The 22,720-nt window shown below is 46.6% G+C and overlaps 1 protein-coding gene across 2 annotated transcripts in view; it reads left to right on the top strand.

Annotated features, from left to right (window-relative positions):
• LOC135514912 (ephrin type-B receptor 1-like) overlaps window positions 1-22,720 on the top strand; it is a 334,601-nt gene that overhangs the window by 217,274 nt on the left and 94,607 nt on the right. For both annotated transcript variants that reach the window (XM_064938642.1, XM_064938635.1), the window contains exon 4: window positions 17,471-17,626. In XM_064938642.1, the coding sequence (XP_064794714.1) occupies window positions 17,471-17,626 (156 nt within the window). The remainder of the gene's footprint in view (window positions 1-17,470; window positions 17,627-22,720) is intronic.

Genomic DNA, 22,720 nt, shown 5'->3' with positions numbered 1-22,720 from the left:
ATTCAATCAATACCTGATTCATTAAAACATTCAAACAGTTTGGAGTATCCTAATACATTGTTCAACTGTTGCATTTATTATAATTGTTTTTAAAACCTTTTACCAATTTGTATGAGCGTTGCAACTGTGCCCGGCCCTATCAAAATGTATTTTCCCTAAGACACAGATAGTGTTAGTCTGTTTTGGCATCTTCACCCCTAGGAGAATCAAGTCCCATGTGAATAACCTCTGACCTGTCCACCTGTAAATGTACACACAGGCCATTGAGCCTTGTTTGGAATTTATATATTTGACTGGTATTTCCTTGATTTTGTTGTTTGTTTTGGCTCTGTTGTGTTGCCCAGTTTTAATCCTCTCCTGGCCCAACTCTCTATGTCTTTCAACAAAGTGTACAATGTCACAGGGGCTGGTGTGTGTCTCTCTCCCTCTCTCTCTCTGTCTTTGTATATATGTCTATCTCGCTCTCTCTTTGTATGTCTCTCTATCTTTGTGTATCTGTCTCTCACACACACACGCACACACGCACGCACGCACGCACGCACGCACGCACACACACACACACACACACACACACACACACACACACACACACACACACACACACACACACACACACACACACACACACCTGGGAACAGCGCCGTTGTAATATGCACAGCCATCCATCCCTAAGCAGACAGAGAGTAAGTAGACCAGGACTCTATGGTGACTCTATTACCGCCACACCGGCGGTCATGAGTCATGACCGCAATCATATTCCACGTGCCCATTTAGTCACATAACGTAGCTTCTCCAAAACTGCTCTCTGGTGCGGCTGATCATTAGTAGCCTACCAGACTTGCTAACGGCCAGTCGCTAATGGTCTGGTACGCAGCACTCTATTGTCCCACTAATCACTCTGACATCATTGCACATGTATCGAAAATCAAATGAAACACTTCATGAGAGGCCATGAGCTCATGTTGCGCAAATCTTCTATAGGCTATACAGTTGTGTTAGTTTTCTACAGGCTAGGCCTACTATATTTTATTCTCAACTGACCTAATATTTAGCACATTGCTTTGTTTTACAACAGGAGTAGCCTACTTGACTGGCATGAAAATGAACCAGGGGAAAAGCGTCCTCCATTCGCTATTTGAGTGCATAGATGATATGTATAGGTTTCCCCTGCCCCTGTTCTGACAGGGGCATGATAATTGCCCATTCTAAATCAAAACTAATTTCACACATATATTATTTAGTATATGTAAAGACAAGATTCAATTATGAATATTCTGATGAGTGACAATATTATCACTTGTGAATGATATGCCATCACTTGTGAATGATGCCCAATGTGTGTAGTAAGGCAAGAAACTTCACATGTACAGCTTACTTGGCCCATTGTTGTTTTGTCAAGTCACTCTGGTTCACACTGACTGTGTGCAATGCCATAAGAAACATCTTAAGCTTTAGCCCCCACCCAAACTTGGACCATTTTACTCACCCCGAGCAGAGCTGCTTAGGCTGTTTTAATGTTCTCCAGAGCGTTGGTGACGGTAACTCTGCTCCTGCCAACAATTCAATTGCGTTCTTTTGCCAACGTTTACTGACACCGGCCATATTCAACGGGTGTTGAGCGTTCATAAATTCATCAGTTATTCTGCGCTCTGGTACACTCAGGGGAGTTGTTTCAGTGATGTTCTATTGAAATGGATACTTGCATACTGGAGTCTTTTGAGTTTTAGTACACATATATTAAAAAAATAATTTACCATACACATACTGATACTCATTTTGATTTTAAAAATACGTTTTTTTGCGACAGGCACCTAGTTTCCTGAAACGGGTCACATATTTGTTCATAATAATTCAATTTACTTCAGAAAAAGCTTCCCCAATAATTCAAACGCTTCCCGAGCCTTATGGATGCGCCACCTATGCTTGCATATTAAAAACGGAACTGCACTTAACCTCCATCTGTTATTCAAGTGCAGGCTACGTATGACATATTTTTTTAGTTTTTTGTGGGCCATTCTAATCAAAATAATTATGGAAATATATTAGTAAGCTATATGTAAAGATCAGATGAAATAGAGAATAGTCTGATGGGTGAGAATATTATCAAGTACTTATCACATTGTGAATGAGAGACTGATGAAGTGTGTGCAGTCTGCGCAAAAAAAACAACAGAACGGAGCTTAGAGTCACATCCTGTATGTATAAAATATATAACAAATCTAAACATATAGTCTAAAGTTTGTATCACAACTAAAGTTACATAAATAACTCTAAATTAAACATATACTGTAGGAGGACCTATGACCTGTGCACAGTCCCTCGGAAATCGTTTGGGAGAAAATATCCTTTCTATTTAATTCAGTTATGTTGAATTGTATTCTTCCCACTATAAAATAATTCCATGGAATTCTAAGCAAATCATGCCTGTTAAATGAACTAGTGTCGCCCACAGCCATTTGGCATAGCCAGATCAGGACCTAACATAAGGACAACTCAGTGTATGCTATTCTGTTCTTCTGAAATAGACTACATTTTCTTCACATCATGTTTATTTAGAACTGTCTAAAATAAATAATGGATTTATTGTGAAGGTGTAGACTATATTAAATAGATTTATTGGGATGTCTGCATCCGCGACTTGTAGGTTATGCGTGGAAGCCAGGAGATGCTAAATGTGTTTATGTTAATTAACGGTCAATTACCGTGAGACCGGCAGTTATTTGCTTGACAATCACCGGCTGACAAAATGTCATGACCGCCACAGACCTAGGAGTGCCTGTTCAATTTAAACAGGACGGATGCAGATTCATCTGCGACAGCATTTATTATTCTGCATGTTAGATTCTCCCATTGCCGTGTGACAGGCTTGGAATTGGAAATAGTAACATAGCTGTCACTTAGCATTCAATGAGCAACGACTGGGACACTGCTGCTGCAGAGGATGCAAAGAGGAGAGATCATCTCTGAGCTTGTTGGTTTTTCTCATTTTTTTTATATCTCTCTCTTTTGCTCAGTGCTTCTCCCCCTCTCTCTCTCCTCACCTCCCTCCACCTTCCACCCTCCCTCTTTACCCCTCTCTCCCCTATTTATCCCCTCTTCTTTCTCTGCCTCTCTCTCTGTCACTAGCTGTCTCTCTGTCTCTCTCTTTATGTCAATCTCTGTCTGTCTCTGTCTGTCTCTGTCTGGGAGATGGAGTGCTGTAGTGGGTAATGTGGGTGTAGCAGGGTGATGCCTCAGGTGATACCTCAACCCTTCATACACTGACCGAAAGTGATATGCGAGGTCTTCCTGTGTGTGTGTGTGTGTGTGTGTGTGTGTGTGTGTGTGTGTGTGTGTGTGTGTGTGTGTGTGTGTGTGTGTCAGTCGGATACATTCATCACCCCGCTGTGTGGGCTTGTCTAATGGTTCCTCTCCACTCAATTGGTCTAAGGTAGGTTTGAGGGTTTTGACCCTATTGGTTGTGGTTAGGATTTGGCTAGGGAAAGCTAATCCTAGATCTGTGTCTCTACCAGGAGCGCTACTCAGACATATGATGAGGCTCCTTGAAGAAGGCCATGAGATCTTAGCTGAGTCATGCTATGAAAGCTAGACGCTATCATAAATGATATCATCATTGACGTCATCAATCATTTCATGTTTCTGTTGTGAAGGCAGGTGAGGTCATGGGTGACTCACTCTAAGGTGCTGCTAAAGATAGAAGTGTGGCAATACAGTGATATCTCCAGTTGAGAGTGGCTGCTTTCTGATACTGGGGGTTGTGTCTACTACTGCCTCAGAGACATGTCATTTTTTAGAAATGATAAACAGACCTCTGCTCCTTTTTTCTTTCCCCCCACACACTCCCCCCTCACATCTGGCTGACAGCCTCTCTGTCGAGTGTGAAAATATCCCAGAGCCCAGAAAGCCTTCTGACATGTGATGGTGGATTATGGGTAGGAGACGTGTCACCTCCTCCCGAGTGGCCCATGACGCTCGACTTTGCGAAGAGAGTATAATGTCCATGTGCTATTTTGCTGCTCACTGATTTTTTATTTATTAAGCTTAGTCATAGTTCAATGTTTAGTTCAACGAGTGAATTTTCGTCAGAAATACAGTCCACGTTTGAAGGAATTTTACTTAAAGCACCCAGGTATAATTCATTATGATGCATGCATTACAATGTCTTACATTGGAATGATTACCGAATATCACATTGAGGAAAAGCGGCTTGCTCTAGAGCTATCTTTTTGTTTATCTCATGTGCTACATTTCGGGTGTGCATTACTATTGATCTGTCGAGCTTCTTGTCTAACCAATAAGGACACCACCCTACCACTGGCCTGTGTTCAGTAAACTACTTCTGTTTACGGCGTTATTCAACATGAAAAGTCTTTGTGCTTTGTTTAATCAAAGCATTTCAAAAGCAAAATGTTTCCTTTGATCGTACAGGCGCCAAACAACTCTAATTACGTGAAGAGTAGGGTTTTCACGGCACTTACCCCCGCGTTTCCTTTGTTGTTCTTTGCGTCTCTATCTTGCCGTTGGCGGAATGACATGCATGCTTACAGTGCTCGAAGTGACAGGTATTTTCACAGCTACAGGGACTTCTCTTACTAGGCTAACACATGAAGCAGTTCATTGTGCCTCATGTTATAAGCACTTTCCATGCAGTCATGAAGCCTTATAAAGCGCGAGAGACAATTGGCTGTGATATATTGACGATATACACTTTCGCATTAAGTGATTCCCTCAACTAGGTGATTTCGTCACTGATTTATTCATTAAATTGATTCTCTTTATTAGAACAATCAGCAGTGGGGAAAAAAGGCGGGAGCGTGGTAAACGTCATAGACATCATTGTTCAAGAGAAGCTCGGCGAGGCGGTAGAGGAAAAAGGGCACGAGTAGGCAGCTTTGTCTAACTGCTAACGATTAATTGATCTACCCATGAAGTTAATGAGCTGAAGCCTTTTTTTTTTAAAGAGACAAGAGCGGAGACAGATGAAGGGGAAGAAGAGTAAGGGTCTAATGGCCTCTGGAAGAAGAAGGGAAAAGCTATTTATCGTATACTTTACTCCCCTCACATGATGAAATCTAAAGGTATTATGGGTAATTGACAGGGTCTATTGCTGCCTATTGCTGTTGGTTTTATAATATCATCTTACAGTCTTTCTACAGTCTTTCTAACTTTTTTAGTCATGTCTTTCTACAGTAGCAATTACGAAGACGTCATTTATAGATCGGCAGGCAAGGGTGCTCTCGAGCGGCTAGATGTTCTTTACCATTTGGCCATTTGCCACCAATGCTCCTTATAGGACACATCACCGCACTCTATACTCCTCTGTAAACTGGTAATCTCTGTATACCCTGTATAACATTTTCTTTAGTCTTCCTGCAGGCAGGGGGAGGTGTTTGTAGTTTTTCAACTATTCTATTGGTTCCATTGCATCAAGCAAGCTCAAATAAGCCTGGTATTTGTATTTGAAATCCTTTCAAATAGTATTTAAACCCAGGTTTGGTTAGATATATTCAACAAATCACTTACACAGGCAATGTTGGTGGCAAGTGTTAGGGCTGTACTGTGAAACTGAGGCAGAAGTTAAAAATGCTTTTGGAATGGGTATGTGGGGATGGTATCTGCTTTCTATTGATCTTGGCCATCTGTGAGTGCAGATGGATAGGAGGTTTAGAGTTTATCAGTATACTGTATGACTGACTTTTCTCTCCTCTCCTCTCCTCCTCTCCTTTTCTCCTCTCTCCTCCCCTCTCCTCCTCTCCCGTTTCCTCTCCACTCCTATCCACTTCTCCTCTCCCATCTCCTCCTCTCCCCCTCTCCTCTCCTCTTCTCTTCTCTCTTCTTCTTTCCTCCTCCTCTCCCCTCTCCTTACCTCCCCTCTCCTCTCCTCCTCTCCTCTCCCATCTCCTCTCCACTCCTTTCCGCCTCTCCCCTCTCCTCCTCTCCTCTCCTCTCCCCCTCTCTTCTCCTCCTCTCCTCTCTCTTCCCCTCCCCTCCTCTTGCCTCTCCTCCTCTCTCCTCTCCCCTCTCCTCCTCCCTCCTTCCCTCCTCTCTCCTCTCCTCCTCTCTCCTCTCCTCCTCTCTCCTCTCTTCCTCTCTCCTCTCTCCTCCCTCTCTCCTCTCTCCTCTCTCCTCTCCTCCCCTCCCCTCTCCTCCCTCCTCCCCCTCCCCTCCTCCTCCTCCTCTCTCCTCTCCTCTCCTCCCCTCCCCTCCCTCCCCTCTCCTTCCCTCCCTCTCCCTCTCCTCCTCTCTCCTCTCCTCTCCCCTCTCCTCCTCTCTCCTCCTCTCTCCTCTCCCTCCCCCTCTCCTCTCCTCCCCTCTCCTCTCCTCTCCTCTCCTCTCCTCCCCTCTCCTCCTCTCTCCTCTCCTCCCCTCTCCTCTCCTCCTCTCTCCTCTCCTCTCCCTTCTCCTCTTCTCTACTTCTGGCAGTAGACACCAGAAATAAAAGGAGCATTCGTTCCTACTGTAGTTTGGGTCTGATTACTGTGTAGGGAGGGTTATCTGCTTCTCTACCTCTTTGCCAGGGCTGAAGTGGCACCGGACACTGCTGGAATACAAATGAATACCGATGAATACCAATGCTGTTACGGTCCACTTTGCTCTGGCCAAGCACCATCTTCCTGGAAATAAAATAGACCTGGTTGTGTGTGCCAATCGTGATACGACTGTGCCAAGTGCCATGGCTCTCTGGTTATAAGGGGGAGTGGGAGTTAAAAGCTGATATGGATCCCTTGATGTTGTGCAAACACACAGACGTGTGGTCACGCGCACTCACAAAAAAATGCACGAATGAACGAGCAGAACACACTCAAACACACACACACACGCGGGCACATGCATACGTTCACGCTTGCACACACACACACTCCCTTTTCGCCCTGCTGGTAGGGCATATTTCCCCGTCGTCGGCACGTCTGTCATTGGCCGGCCGTTCAAAGAGGAGCTTAACCGCCGGTACTGGACAGAGAAACACCGGCTGTGGCGTTGTCATGGTGACAGCCTGCCCGTAGGGGCATGGGCTTTGTCATCCTGTGTGTCAGTGAACATGCTCCTACTCACATATAACTCCTCTCTTCTCTTATGCCCTAATGTATCTGTAAATGAAAAGGCTTGTTCTCGGGCTTGTTCTCCCGTGTTATAATGCACACTAATGAGCGACAGAGTTCACACAGCAAAGTTCTTATGAGTCAATACAGCTGGAGATGTTGTCCTGTAGCTGCTGGGGTGCCCTCTATTGAATACAGCCAGACATGACATGACACGCAGAGAGAGGCAGTCTGGAGCAGTATTAGAAGACTGTCCCTCTCCAACTCTCTCATCGCCTCTCTCAGCATCGCTCTTTCCCAGATTGGACTGCAGTGGGTTTGACGCAGGGAACTGATAATGGCCAGGTGTATAGTTTGTGAAGAGGATCGTTATTGGGCTTCTGGTATGTTGAGTTCGAGCTTGTGGGATAGGGACTGTTCTCGCGTGTTGTGGAGATGTTGTGGAGACGTTGTGTGTTTGGTACAGAGTAGAGAATATACAGCACTGGCCGATGAATGACAGAATAGACATGATTAATGACCAGACCAGTGGGCTTTCAGGGTAGGGACTATTCTACGCCTCAGCGGAGAGCTTAGGAGAGCAGACTAGCAGTGCTTCAGACCAGAGTCTTTCAGTCCTCCCTTTATTCATTCAGAAAACGCCCCACGTCTCAACCCTTCAGCCCTCCATTATTTTATTCCTCCCTAAATTCTCTCCATCCTGCTGACAGAGGGGTGCAGAGGTTCAGGAGACACACCCCTAACCAAGGGCCCTTTGTCCTCCCCCTGATCCAGCAGCTGTGGCCCGCGGGGTCCCGTCCTCACAACGATAGTGCACTGCCAAGTGATGTCATCCCCGTGCACTTTGGACTCTCAATTCCCATCTAAATCGTTTCTCGGACTCTGAGGATTTCAAAGCGAGTCAAATACAATTTTATTTGTCACATTACTCCGAATACAACAGGTGTAGGTAGACCTTACAGGGAAATGCTTACTTACAAGCCCCTAACCAACAACGCAGTTTTAAGAAGAAAAAACAAACAGAAATATAACAAATAATGAAGGAGCAACAATAAAATAACAGAAGCGAGGCTATATACAGGGGCTACCGGTACAGTCAATGTGCGGGGGCACCGGTTCGTCGAGGTAATTGAGGTAATATGTACATGTAGGTAGAGGTAAAGTAACTACGCATGGGTAATAAACAAAGAGTAGTAGCGTAAAAATGAGGGTTGGGGGCAAATAGTCTTGGAGTCAGGGAGTCAGAAGGAGAAGGAGTCAGAAGCCTTTTGGACCTGGACTTGGCGCTCCGGTACCACTTGCCGTGCGGTAACAGAGAGAACAGTCTATGACTAGGGTTTGCTGGAGTCCATGGCAATTCTTTGGGAATTTCTCTGACACCGCCTGGTATAGAGGTCCTGGATGGCAGGAAGCTTGGCCCCAGTGATGTACTGAGCCGTACACACTACCCACTGTAGTGCTTGCGGTCGGAGTCCGAGCAGTTGCCACACCAGGCGGTGATGCAACCAGTCAGGATGCTGTCGATGGTGCAGCTGTAGAACATTTTGAGGATCTGAGGACCCATGCCAAGTCTTTTCAGTCTATTGAGAGGGAATTCTGTTGTGCCGGGGATGAAAATATTCTCTCTCAAAGGCACTTTCTGCTATGAACAATGGCATTGTCCTTTTTTGCAGTTCTCTTTGTGTAATTCTTCAGCCAATGAACACCTGGTTTTGAAAAAGAAGAAGCTCATTACATGCCTTACTGGCTTGCAAATGAACAAAGATGAAGAGGAAGAGAGTGAATACAAATGAACTCCGCTCATGATTGACTTTACTTTTCTGTCTTTTGCAGTTTCCGCCACAACTTGTCATCGTTTTTGGCAAACATATTCATCTAACTACCTCAACTTCAAAGCCTCATAGCTACAGAGAAGAGGGTCTTGTGTGTGTGTGTGTGTGTGTGTGTGTGTGTGTGTGTGTGTGTGTGTGTGTGTGTGTGTGTGTGTGTGTGTGTGTGTGTGTGTGTGTGTGTGTGTGTGTGTGTGTGTGTGTTGTGTGTGTGTGGGGGGGGGGGGGATTCCACAGACTGAGCTCCATCCCATGTGATAGATAGGTGCGGGGTTAAAGGTTAAGGGTGTGTTTCGGGTGATTAGAGTTATTCATAAGGGTAATAAGGGTAATTAAAGGTGACCTCTCTCCCTCTAACCTTCTCTGAACGTCAATATGTTTATGTCCACTGTCCTCCAGTGAGAAGTGATGACTCTTGCCTATTGGTCCAGGAGTTGTTTTTAACTAGGACTGGGGAGGAACAACTCCAGGCCCTCCCATTACCATATTACAGCACTTATTTGTATAATTCAATCTTGGTTTTGCATTGTCAATATCAGTCACCCCATATAGCCCCCCAGATACATCTATTTCAAATAGGCCGATATGATATGATATGAACTCTGTGACACACCTTAGGGAGACACCAGAGGACTCACCCATTTTATTAAACACAGTTAGAAAACCCATTTTAACACACATCAGATTGACCATATAATCCATATAATCCTTTGCCAAAGGTGTTCATGGGACACCATTTTCTTTTATCGCACACGCACCTGGTAACGCAGTCATGACAACCTGAAAAAAAGTATTTCCACACCCGCACTATGAAGCCCAAGTTTCTAATTACATTTGGAATCTTATTGGCCATATACATTTTAATGCGATGGGCTATACATTCTAAGCACATACGCCCTCCTGATGTACGGCCTGGAGTCTGCAGTTTATCGCATAGAATAGGTTATGTATTCTCTAAACACAAAGCACTTACACTCTCTGTGCTCCCCTAGCCTCTGTATTTGTGTGGTCCGTGGTCATATCTTGGTCATAGATCGTTTTCTTTACAGTCTTCTCCTACCACAGACCTTTGACTCAATGGAAGTGTCTACTATTACTATATATTGGCTTGGTTTACGGTTGGATCCTGTCACGCTGTCTTCTAATGCCAGGTTATCTTTTGGGCCTGAGCTACTCTTTCATTAAATCGCTTAGATGGGGACAGGTTCTCAGTCAAGCCATGTGTTATGATAAAAAAAAAATATATTGATTAATTTCAGTTGTGGTTCTGTGGTGTGGACACAGAGAGATTATGGTGGAACTGGGTGTGGGGTGTTTCTGCCGGTGAGTGAGGCAGTATAAGACAAGATGAGCTCTCGTCTGCTTTGGTCACCACGGCGACTGTGACATTAGGCCAGGGCGGTCCGATAGTCATCAGTGGTCAGCGAACCACAGCGGACCCTCTGCTTTCACACCAAACGGCCTGTCAGAGAGAGATAGAGGGGGGAGAGCGAGAGAGCAAGAGAGAGAGAGAGAGAGGCGAAGGCTGTAAAGAGAGAGATAGAGGGGGGAGAGCGAGAGAGCAAGAGAGAGAGAGAGAGAGAGAGGCGAAGGCTGTAAAGAGAGAGATAGAGGGGGAGAGCGAGAGAGCAAGAGAGAGAGAGAGAGAGAGAGGCGAAGGCTGTAAAGAGAGAGATAGAGGGGGAGAGCGAGAGAGCAAGAGAGAGAGAGAGAGAGAGAGGCGAAGGCTGTAAAGAGAGAGATAGAGGGGGAGAGCGAGAGAGCAAGAGAGAGAGAGAGAGAGAGAGAGGCGAAGGCTGTAAAGAGAGAGATAGAGGGGGAGAGCGAGAGAGCAAGAGAGAGAGAGAGAGAGGCGAAGGCTGTAAAGAGAGAGATAGGGGGAGAGCGAGAGAGCAAGAGAGAGAGAGAGAGAGAGAGAGCGGAGGCTGTAAAGAGAAAGATAGAGGGGGAGAGCGAGAGAGCAAGAGAGAGAGAGAGAGAGAGAGCGAAGGCTGTAAAGAGAGAGATAGAGGGGGAGAGCGAGAGAGCAAGAGAGAGAGAGAGAGAGAGAGAGAGGCGAAGGCTGTAAAGAGAGAGATAGAGGGGGAGAGCGAGAGAGCAAGAGAGAGAGAGAGAGAGAGAGAGAGCGAAGGCTGTAAAGAGAGAGATAGAGGGGGAGAGCGAGAGAGCAAGAGAGAGAGAGAGAGAGAGAGGCGAAGGCTGTAAAGAGAGAGATAGAGGGGGGAGAGCGAGAGAGCAAGAGAGAGAGAGAGAGAGAGAGAGGCGAAGGCTGTAAAGAGAGAGATAGAGGGGGGAGAGCGAGAGAGCAAGAGAGAGAGAGAGAGAGAGAGAGGCGAAGGCTGTAAAGAGAGAGATAGAGGGGGGAGAGCGAGAGAGCAAGAGAGAGAGAGAGAGAGAGAGGCGAAGGCTGTAAAGAGAGAGATAGAGGGGGGAGAGCGAGAGAGCAAGAGAGAGAGAGAGAGAGAGAGGCGAAGGCTGTAAAGAGAGAGATAGAGGGGGAGAGCGAGAGAGCAAGAGAGAGAGAGAGAGAGAGAGGCGAAGGCTGTAAAGAGAGAGATGGCGAGGGGAAAGAGAGGGACAGCGGCAGACCATGATGATGTCTTTGATAAGTACACGTGGCGAAAAGTGAGAGGAGAAGCATGCAGACGGCGAGAGAGAGAATGAGTACGGGTATGAAGAGGGGAATGGGAGACAAAATAAGACAGATGTGTTGTGAAAGACAGGGGTCCCAACAGAGACCACATGAAACAGGATAATATTGTGTTTTCAGTTCAGTGCTAGGTTACCCCCTCACTGAGGGGAGACTAATTACTGTTTGATCTAATACTTTATCTCTATGTGTTCCCGAAAACCCGCACACTCTGCGAGTGTCTCTCCTCTACTCCTTTATCCTGGCACTGACTGTACTGTTGGTTCTCCTTCTGAGGGGAGAGAACACCTGGCATCCTCCAAAACAAATATTCATAAATCAGTGAAGAGTGTGGGCCGCGTACCAATCGCTATGAGTTCCACCCAACCAACCAACCTCCTCTGTGAGGTTTAGATCGAGGCCTCTGAGGTTTTTGCAACATTGCGTTTCACTTTTTTTTTTCTCTCGCTCTCGCTCTCTCTCTCTCTCTCTCTCAATTCAATTCAATTCAAGGGGCTTTATTGGCATGGGAAACATGTGTTAACATTGCCAAAGCAAGTGAGGTAGATAATATACAAAAGTGAAATAAACAATTCAAATTAACAGTAACCATTACATGGAGTTTAAAAAAATAAAGACATTACAAATGTCAAATTATATATATATATATATATATATATATACAGTGTTGTAACAATGTACAAATGGTTAAGGGTACACAAGGGAAAATAAATAAGCATAAATATGGGTTGTATTTACAATGGTGTTTGTTCTTCACTGGTTGCCCTTTTCTTGTGGCAACAGGTCAGAAATCTTGCTGCTGTGATGGCACACTGTGGAATTTCACCCAGTAGATATGGGAGCTTTTCAAAATTGGATTTGTTTTCGAATGCTTTGTGGATCTGTGTAATCTGAGGGACATATGTCTCTCTAATATGGTCATACATTGGGCAGGAGATTAGGAAGTGCACCTCAGTTTCCACCTCATTTCGTGGGCAGTGAGCATATAGCCTGTCTTCTCTTGAGAGCCATGTCTGCCTACGGCGGCCTTTCTCAATTGCAAGGCTATGCTCACTGAGTCTGTACATAGTCAAAGCTTTCCTTAAGTTTGGGTCAGTCACAGTGGACAGGTATTCTGCCACTGTGTACTCTCTGTTTAGGGCCAAATAGCATTCTAGTTTGCTCAGTTTTTTTGTTAATTCTTTCCAATGTGTCAAGTAATTATCTTTTTGATTTCTCAAGATTTGGTTGGGTCTAAGTGTGCTGCTGTCCTGGGGCTCTGTGGGGTGTGTTTGTGTTTGTGAACAGAGCCCCAGGACCAGCTTGCTTCGGGGACTCTTCTCCAGGTTCAGTTCTCTATAGGGGATGGCTTTGTTATGGAAGATTTGGGAATCGTTTCCTTTTAGGTGGTTGTAGAATTTAGCGTCTATTTTCTGGATTTTGATCATTAGCGGGTATCGGCCTAATTCTGCTCTGCATGCATTATTTGGTGTTCTACGTTGTACACAGAAGATAGTTTTGCAGAATTCTGCATGCAGTCTCAATTTGGTGTTTGTCCCATTTTGTGAAGTCTTGGTTGGTGACCGGACCCCAGACCTCACAACCATAAAGGGCAATGGGCTCTATGACTGATTCAAGTATTTTTAGCCAGATTCTAATTGGTATGTAGAATTCTATGTTCCTTTGGTGGCATAGAATGCCCTTCTTGCCTTGTCTCTCAGATTGTTCACAGCTTTGTGGAAGTTCCCTGTGGTGCTGATGTTTAGGCAAAGGTATGTATAGTTTTTTGTGTGCTCTAGGGCAACAGTGTCTAGATGGAATTTGTATTTGTGGTCCTGGCGACTGGACCTTTCTGGAACATCATTATTTTGGTCTTACTGAGATTTACTGTCAGGATCCAGGTCTGACAGAATCTGTGCAGAAGATCTTGAGGCTGCTGTAGGCCCTCCTTGGTTGGTGACAGAAGCACCAGATCATCAGCAAACAGTAGACATTTTACTTCAGATTCTAGTAGGGTGAGGCCGGGTGCTGCAGTCTTTTCTAGTGCCCGTGCCTATTTGTTGATATATATGTTGAAGAGGGTGGGGCTTAAGCTGCATCCCTGTCTCATCGCACTGTCCTGTGTGAAGAAATGTGTGTGTTTTTTGCCAATTTTAACCTCACACTTGTTGTTTGTGTACATGGATTTTATATTGTTGTTTGTTTTACCCCCAACACCACTTTCCATCGATTTGTATAGCAGACACATGCCAAATTGAGTCGGAGGCTTTTTTGAAATCAACAAAAGATGAGAAGACTTTGCCTTTGTTTTGGTTTGTTTGGTTGTCAATTAGGGTGTGCAGGGTGAAAACATGGTCTATTGTACGGTGATTTAGTAAAAAATCAAATTGGCATTTGCTCAGTACATTGTTTTCATTGAGGAAATGTACGAGTCTGCTGTTAATGATAATGCAGAGGATTTTCCCAAGGTTACTGTTGACGCATATCCCACGGTAGTTATTGGGGTCAAATTTGTCTTCACTTTTGTGGATTGAGGTGATCAGTCCTTGGTTCCAAATATTGGTGAAGATGCCAGAGCAAAGGATGATGTTTAAGAGTTTTAGTATAGCCAATTGGATTTTGTGGTCTGTATATTTTATCATTTCATTAAGGATACCATCAACACCACATGCCTTTTTGGGTTGGAGGGTTTTTATTTGGTCCTGTAGCTCATTCAAGGTAATTGGAGAATCCAGTGGGTTCTGGTAGTCTTTAATAGTTGATTCTCTCTCTCTCTCTCTCTCTCTCTCTCTCTCTCTGACAGCCTGTGCAGCAGAGCAGCTAGTAGTTAATTAATGGGTTTAATGCGGTAGTTTCATGCACATAATATGCAAGGTCGATTAGAAAAAGGCACAGCTCGGATGCAGAACAGAGTGACACAGACAGAGGCGGTCTTTCTCTTTCATGTGTGTGTGTGTGTGTGTGTGTATATGTCTCTGTGTGTGAGTGTGTATTTGTTCGTGTCTGTCTGCGTGTGAGTATGTATGTTTGTGCGTGCGTGCGTGCTGACCCCATCATCTTGGCAGGTAGACTAGGAGGAGAATGAAATTAACCCACGTCCTGTTGAACAGACGCTAGACAATTGGCGTAAAATGTGGAAGTAGAATTGATTTAACGGGGTCTGTGCTGTCTGTGTGCGTTTGTATGTGTGTGGGTATGAGGATCTGAGTATGTGTGTATGTGTTTACGTATTTGAGTCTGTACTGTATGTATATGCATGTTTGCCTGCGGGCACAACCGTAGCGTTGTTGACCTGAAGAGCTAATTCTGCACACAGCCTCCAGTCTTCCTCGCCTCTTTCTCTCCTCTCCTCCTCTGCTCTCGTCTTTCTGTTTATCTGGCCCTAGGCTGCTGTCTGTCAATACAGGCCAAGGCCACTCACACATTTACACACACTGTTAACACCTCATTAAACACACATGGGACTTTTGTGGGCCCTTTCGTGGTGGTCGGCGAAATGAGTTGATTGAGTGTGGTGTCCATTCGCGTGTCCACTCTATGACTCTCATGGCCACTTTAATAGACATGTGAAAAGATGACGAGCGACATATCATTTTTCCTCCTTTCCCTCCTCGTAATGGCTGTGGATCTGCGTGTTAACCAAGTGTTTTGTTGTTTAAAGGGTTATTGGTTTATAAAGGGATGGCCCAGCTGGGGTTTATAATTCCCCATATGGCCTGTCTAATTGTTACGAGTTTCCACACTCCTGTTTATAGTACATTCACCAGATTGAACCTCTCAGTGTGGAAGCCAATGCAGCATAATGCGTTTTATTGAATGGTTACACTCTTCCCTACACCTCCACATAGCCTACACAGCACTATTCTTTATTGAACCTTTATTTGACCAGGAAAATACCTTTGAGGTTAGACATTTCGCCAGGGGGAACCAAACTGTTAGTAGTACTGATGTTAGGAGCATATGTCGGTAGTGGTTGTTTCTTTCTTTTACCAGTGTTTCTAATGTTTTACTGGGCGTTTGTGGTCGATGTGGGCAGCCTGTGTGGTTTTTATACTAGTTGGTGGTACGGGGCTTGGTGGCTGTTGCGATGTGTCACTGTGTGCTGTGTGACCAGACATCAGGTCAGTGTGTTAGCCTCCTCTGTGTTTGTAAGGAACACTGTTGGAGTAAGGCTATATCTCACTGTCTGGGGTATAGAACCACTGACGGACTGTTGGAGTGCTTCCCTCTTTCTGTTTCTCTCCCCCCCCCGTCTCTCTCTACTTCTTTCTCTCTCTTTTCTCTCTGTCTCAGTCTCCCTTGAGGACGTTCTGGCTCTGTAGAAAGTAGGTCTTCCACCGTAGCAACTCTGACTCGGCCTCTCTCTCTCTCTCTCTCTCTCTCTCTCTCTCTCTCTCTCTCTCTCTCTCTGTCTCTCTCTCTCTATCTCTCTCTCTCTGTCTCTCTCTCTCTGTCTCTCTCTCTCACTCTCTCTCTCCCTCTCTCTCTCTCTCTGTCTCTCTCTCTCTCTCTCTCCCTCTCTCTCTCTCTCTCTCCTTCCCTCCCGATCTCATATCCCTAGTCTAACAACCCATTAGAGTTGCCAGTTGAACAGGACTCGTAAAAAAGTGAAACCTGCCTATTTAACGGCGCCATAAACCAGACGCTCGCCTCAAAACCCTTCTTCTCTGTTCTTATATTAATGAAGCATAAAATATTTAATGAAATCTTAAAAGGCTGTTGATATAAAGGTCCAAAGGTTTCAGCCATGCTGTACCGCCGTTCTACATTCTTTCCTGATTGTTCATTCTGTTCATTCTGAGAGGCTGTGGAGCGATTGCTCCCCACTCATTACAGTAGGGAGTAACTCTCTATTTGTCCCTCTGCAGTGTTTCGCATACTACTGTAGTGGTAGGGCTTGAAGTTGGTCCTGGTTTTAGCTTTTTTTCACATTCAAAACTCCTAGTTAAAAATTGGCCATCTACCTACCTGTCTGTTGTTCCCCCATTCCCATCAAACTTGACCTCAGTGTTATATTTGTACATTGAAGACCAATCCTCACTCCTACTTTTTACGGCGAAGTCGTGTACTCAAAAGGGTCGTATCAGAAGGATGGAATGTGCTGTCATTGGGCGAGTCGCAAAAGCGCACCCCACATTTCCCACCCACAGCCAAGCCATGACACGGTTTCACTCCAGAACATAACCACAGATGGAGAAGGTGAGTGGCTTGTCCTGTTACATTTACAGGCCCAGTTATTCCCGGGTTGTTGCCCCTCTTAAACCCTATGAGGAAGCTAGCTAAAATATTAGGCATTCATCACAGTTATTATAGCCTGTAAAATCCCTCTCTTTGGAGGAGAGAGACCCCTCTTTCCCCCCCCCCCCATCATTTTATTCCTGCAGGATTGTGAAATGGACGTATGTTATTGCCTGAGCTTAGGGACGCAGTCATATCAGGCACAATCATCTTTGTCCTTCCTCTTTTCCCCTCGTTCCCCGGCCTTCCGTTTACATTAGAGAACATAGTGGAATGAATCTGCTACTGCTGTTGCTGAAGGAGGGGGACTTATCACTGTGGAAATCAATGGGGCTGGATGTAGTCACTTATAACAAAGTAAGACAGAGGGATGGGATGAGAGATTTGGTTGAAGGGATGGTTAGAGGGAAGGAGGGAGGGAGGGCAGTGTGAGAGAGAAAGAAAGAAAGGGAAAGATGGAGATTTAAGAGAGGGAGAAAGCACGAGAAAGAGAGAGAGAGACATATTGTGCTCTTCTGTCGCGCGCACAATGATAAACAGAATATTGCTATTTAGCTTTGGCATTATCTAATGTGACTTTTGATGTATTTTGTCCCCTCTCCCACTCTGTACGCCAGTGCCTCAAGTCAAGCCTGGATGCAATGCAGTGTACTGTGTACATGCTTTGCCCTAGGCCTAAATACTTTGTATTATCTTAATAACTAATGTTGTTTTGTCCTTCTCTCCCCCTGTAGCCTGCCCCCCAGGGACATTCAAGTCAACCCAGGGCCCAGGCCTGTGCCTGCAGTGTCCCTCCAACAGCCGCTCTGCAGCCGAGGCCGCCACTATCTGCATCTGCCGCAATGGTTACTACCGCGGTGACATGGACCAGCCTGACATGCCCTGCACCAGTGAGTATCTTTATGGTACTGTTCCTACTCTAACTCTGTACAGCTAGACATGCCCTGCACCAGTGAGTATCTTTATGGTACTGTTCCTACTCTAACTCTGTACAGCTAGACATGCCCTGCACCAGTGAGTGTCTTTATGGTACTGCTTCTACTCTAACTCTGTACAGCTAGACATGCCCTGCACCAGTGAGTATCTTTATGGTACTGTTCCTACTCTAACTCTGTACAGCTAGACATGCCCTGCACCAGTGAGTGTCTTTATGGTACTGCTTCTACTCTAACTCTGTACAGCTAGACATGCCCTGCACCAGTGAGTGTCTTTATTGTACTGCTTCTACTCTAACTCTGTTAGACACTGTTTACGACTTCAGTACTGCAGTGTGCAGTACATGAATCCATCTTCCCCTAGTGTAGACCACAGTCCTCATTATCCTGATAGACACAGCAGACACACCAACTGGCCTCCTCACATACAGCACACCGGGTAGCCAATAAGCCTGTTCATGCCCTCATACTTACCTTAACACATGAAAACAATACGCTAAGCTCATCACAAGTCCCCATTGACACGCAATTATGTCAGAGAAGAACACTGAAGCCCACACACACACATTGAACGCGCGCACACACACACACACACACACACACACGCACGCACACACGCACACACACACGCGCACACACACACACACACAGAGAGATGTTCATGCACACACACACACACACTGGCCCTAATGGAGGATCTTATTCATGGTTCTCAAATACTCCTCACTATGGAGCAGCACTGGATCTACAGTATTAGTCTGGGAATGTTATTTTTAATTATATCCTGATAATTCATGGAGCCTTAGCTAATTGGTTCAGAGACACGTTGTAGTGTCCAGTTCTGTTCCTCTGGTCTGGCTGGTGCTACCAGATCTGTCTGTGTCTGTGGAAGCATACTGTAGCTACAGTTGAAGTCGGAAGTTTACATACACCTTAGCCAAATTCATTTAATCTCAGTTTTTCACAATTCCTGACATTTAATCCTAGTAAAAATGCCCTGTCTTAGGTCAGTTAAGATCACCACTTTATTTTAAGAATGGGAAATGTCAGAATAATAGTAGAGAGAATGATTTATGATCACATTTCCAGTGGGTCTTCAAATTGTTTAACGTGGGTGTAACGGCGTTCTTCGTTTGTTGAATGAGAGTCGGACCGAAATGCAGCGTGGTGGTTACTCATGTCTTTTAATGAAGAAAAAACGGAACGATACATGAAATAACTAATAAATACAAAAACAACAAACGGAACGTGAAACCTATTACAGCCTATCTGGTGAACACTACACAGAGACAGGAACAATCACCCACGAAATACACAGTGAAACCCAGGCTACCTAAATACGGTTCCCCATCAGAGACAACAAGAATCACCTGACTCTGATTGAGAACCGCCTCAGGCAGCCAAACCTAAACTAAACACACCCCTAATCAGCCACAATCCCAATGCCTACAAAAACCCCAATACGACAACACAGTAACATAAACCCATGTCACACCCTGGCCTGACCAACTAATTAACTAAAACACAAAATACTAAGACCAAGGCGTGACAGTACCCCCCTAAGGTGCGGACTCCCGGACGCACCTCAAAACCATAGGGATGGTCCGGGTGGGCGTCTGTCCATGGTGGCGTCTCCAGCTCGGGACGTGGACCCCACTCCATAAATGTCATAGTTCCTTCCCTTCGCGTCCTGGGATAATCCACCCTCGCCGCTGACCATGGCCTAATAGTCCTCACCCAGAACCCCAGTGAACTGAGGAGCAGCTTGTGACTGAGGGGCAGCTCGGGACTGAAGCAGCTCGGGACTGAGGGGAAGCTCGGGACTGAGGGGCAGCTCGGGACTGAGGGGCAGCCCAGCACTGAGAGGACGCCCAGCCAGGCAGTTGAATCCGGCAGATCCTGGCTGGCTGGCAGTTCTGGCAGATCCTGGCTGACTGGCGGATCTGGAAGAGTCTGGTTGACTAGCGGATCTGGAAGAGTCTGGTTGACTAGCAGATCTGGAAGAGTCTGGTTGACTAGCAGATCTGGAAGAGTCTGGTTGACTGGCAGATCTGGAAGATTCTGGTTGACTGGCAGATCTGGAAGAGTCTGGCTGACTGGCAGATCTGGAAGAGTCTGGCTGACTGGCAGATCTGGAAGAGTCTGGTTGACTGGCAGATCTGGAAGAGTCTGGCTGACTGGCAGATCTGGAAGAGTCTGGCTGACTGGCAGATCTGGAAGAGTCTGGCTGATTGGCAGATCTGGAAGAGTCTGGCTGATTGGCAGATCTGGAAGAGTCTGGCTGACTGGCAGATCTGGAAGAGTCTGGCTGACTGGCAGATCTGGAAGAGTCTGGCAGACTGACGGCTCTAGCTGCTTCATGCTGACTGACGGCTCTGGCTACTCCATGCTGACTGGCAGCTCTGGCTGCTCCATACAGATTGCCAGCTCTGGCGGCTTCTTGCAGACTGACAGCTCTGGCTGCTCTATGCAGACTAACAGCTCAGGCAGCTCCTTGCAAACTGGCAACTCCTTGCAGACTGGCAGATCCTTGCAGACTGGCAGCTCCTTGCAGACTGGCAGCTCCTTGCAGACTGGCAGCTCCATGCAGATTGGCAGCTCCATGCAGACTGACTGCTCTGGCTGCTCCAAGCAGACTGACAGCTCTGGCTGCTCCATGCAGACTGGCAGGTCTGGCTGCTCCATGCAGACTGGCAGCTCCTTGCAGACTGGCAGCTCCTTGCAGACTGGCAGCTCCTTGCAGACTGGCAGCTCCATGCAGACTGGCAGCTCTAGCTGCTCCATGCAGACTGGCAGCTCTAGCTGCTCCATGCAGACTGGCAGCTCTAGCTGCTCCATGCAGACTGGCAGCTCTAGCTGCTCCATGCAGACTGGCAGCTCTGGCTGCTCCATGCAGACTGGCAGCTCCTTGCAGACTGGCAGCTCCTTGCAGACTGGCAGCTCCATGCAGACTGGCAGCTCCTTGCAGACTGGCAGCTCCATGCAGACTGGCAGCTCTAGCTGCTCCATGCAGACTGGCAGCTCTGGCTGCTCCATGCAGACTGGCAGCTCTGGCTGCTCCATGCAGACTGGCAGCTCTGGCTGCTCTGAACAGGCAGGAGGTTCAGGCAGCGCTGTAGAGGAGGAAGGCTCTAGAAGCGCTGAACTGTCGGGAGGCTCCGGCAGCGCAGGAGAGAAGAAAGGCTCCGACAGCGCAGGAGAGGCGAGGTGCACTGTAGGCCTGATGCGTGGTGCTGGCACTGGTGGTAGGTGGTATTGGGCCGAGGACATGCACAGGAAGCCTGGTGCGGGGAGCTGCTACCGGAGGGCTGGGGTGTGGAGGTGGTACTGGATAGACCGGACCGTGCAGGCGCACTGGAGCTCTTGAGCACCGAGCCTGCCCAACCTTACCCGGTTGAATACTCTCGGTCGCCCTGCCAGTGCGGCGAGGTGGAATAGCCCGCACTGGGCTATGTAGGCGAACCGGAGACACCGAGCGCAAGGCTGGTGCCATGTAAGCCGGCCCAAGGAGACGCACTGGGGACCAGATGCGTAGAGCCGGCTTCATGGCATTTGGCTCGACGCTCAATCTAGCCCGGCCGATACGCGGAGCTGAAATATACCGCACCGGGCTATGCACCCGCACTGGGGACACCATGCGCACCACTGCATAACATGGTGCCTGCCCGGTCTCTCTAGCCCCCCGGTAAGCACAGGGAGTTTGCGCAGGTCTCCAACCTGGCTTAGCCATACTCCCTGTAAGCCTCCCCCAATACATTTTTGGGGCTGATTCCCGGGCTTCCATCCACGTCGCCGTGCTGCCTCCTCATACCAGCGCCTCTCCGCTTTAGCCGCCTCTAGTTCCTCCTTGGGGCGGCGATATTCTGCTCGGTCCGTGTGTGGTGGGTGATTCTGTAACGGCGTTCTTCGTTTGTTGAATGAGAGTCGGACCGAAATGCAGCGTGGTGGTTACTCATGTCTTTTAATGAAGAAAAAACGGAACGATACATGAAATAACAAATTAATACAAAAACAACAAACGGAACGTGAAACCTATTACAGCCTATCTGGTGAACACTACACAGAGACAGGAACAATCACCCACGAAATACACAGTGAAACCCAGGCTACCTAAATACGGTTCCCCATCAGACACAACAAGAATCACCTGACTCTGATTGAGAACCGCCTCAGGCAGCCAAACCTAAACTAAACACACCCCTAATCAACCACAATCCCAATGCCTACAAAAAAACCAATACGACAACACAGTAACATAAACCCATGTCATACCCTGGCCTGACCAACTAATTAACTAAAACACAAAATACTAAGACCAAGGCGTGACAGTGGGTCCAACGTTTCAGGTAGCCTTCCACAAGCTTCCTACAATAAGTTGGGTGAATTTTGGCCCATTCCTCCTGACAGAGCTGGTGTAACCGTGTCAGGTTTGTGGGCCTCCTTGCTCCCACACGCTTTTTCAGTTCTGCCCACAAATTTCTATAGGATTGAGGTCAGGGCTTTGTGATGGCCACTTCAAATGCATTGACTGTGTTGTCCATAAGCCATTTTGCCACAACTTTGGAAGGATGCTTGGGGTCATTGTCCATTTGGAAGACCCATATAGCTTCCTGATTGATGTCTTGAGATGTTGCTTCAATATATCCACATAATTTTCCTTCTGCTTGAAGCCATCTATTTTGTGAAGTGCATCAGTTCGTCCTGCAGCACCCCCGCGACATGATGCTGCCACCCCTGTGCTTCACGTTTGGGATGGTGTTCTTCGGCTTGCAAGCCTCCCCCTTTTTCCTCCAAACAAAATGATGGTCATTATTGCCAAACAGTTCTATTTTTGTTTCATCAGACCAGAGGACATTTCTCCAAAAAGTACGATCTTTGTCCCCAGGTGCAGTTGCAAACCGTAGTCTGGCTTTTTTATGGCGGTTTTGAAGCAGTGGCCTCTTCCTTGCTGAGCGGCCTTTCAGGTTATGTCGATATAGGTCTAATTTTACTGTGGATATACTGTTTCCTCCAGCATCGTCACAATGTCCTTTGCTGTTGTTCTGTGAT

The sequence above is a fragment of the Oncorhynchus masou genome, chromosome 3 (genome assembly GCF_036934945.1).
Source record: "Oncorhynchus masou masou isolate Uvic2021 chromosome 3, UVic_Omas_1.1, whole genome shotgun sequence".
In the NCBI taxonomy this organism is placed as follows: Eukaryota; Metazoa; Chordata; class Actinopteri; order Salmoniformes; family Salmonidae; genus Oncorhynchus; species Oncorhynchus masou.
This window is presented reverse-complemented; position numbering and strand designations above follow the sequence as displayed.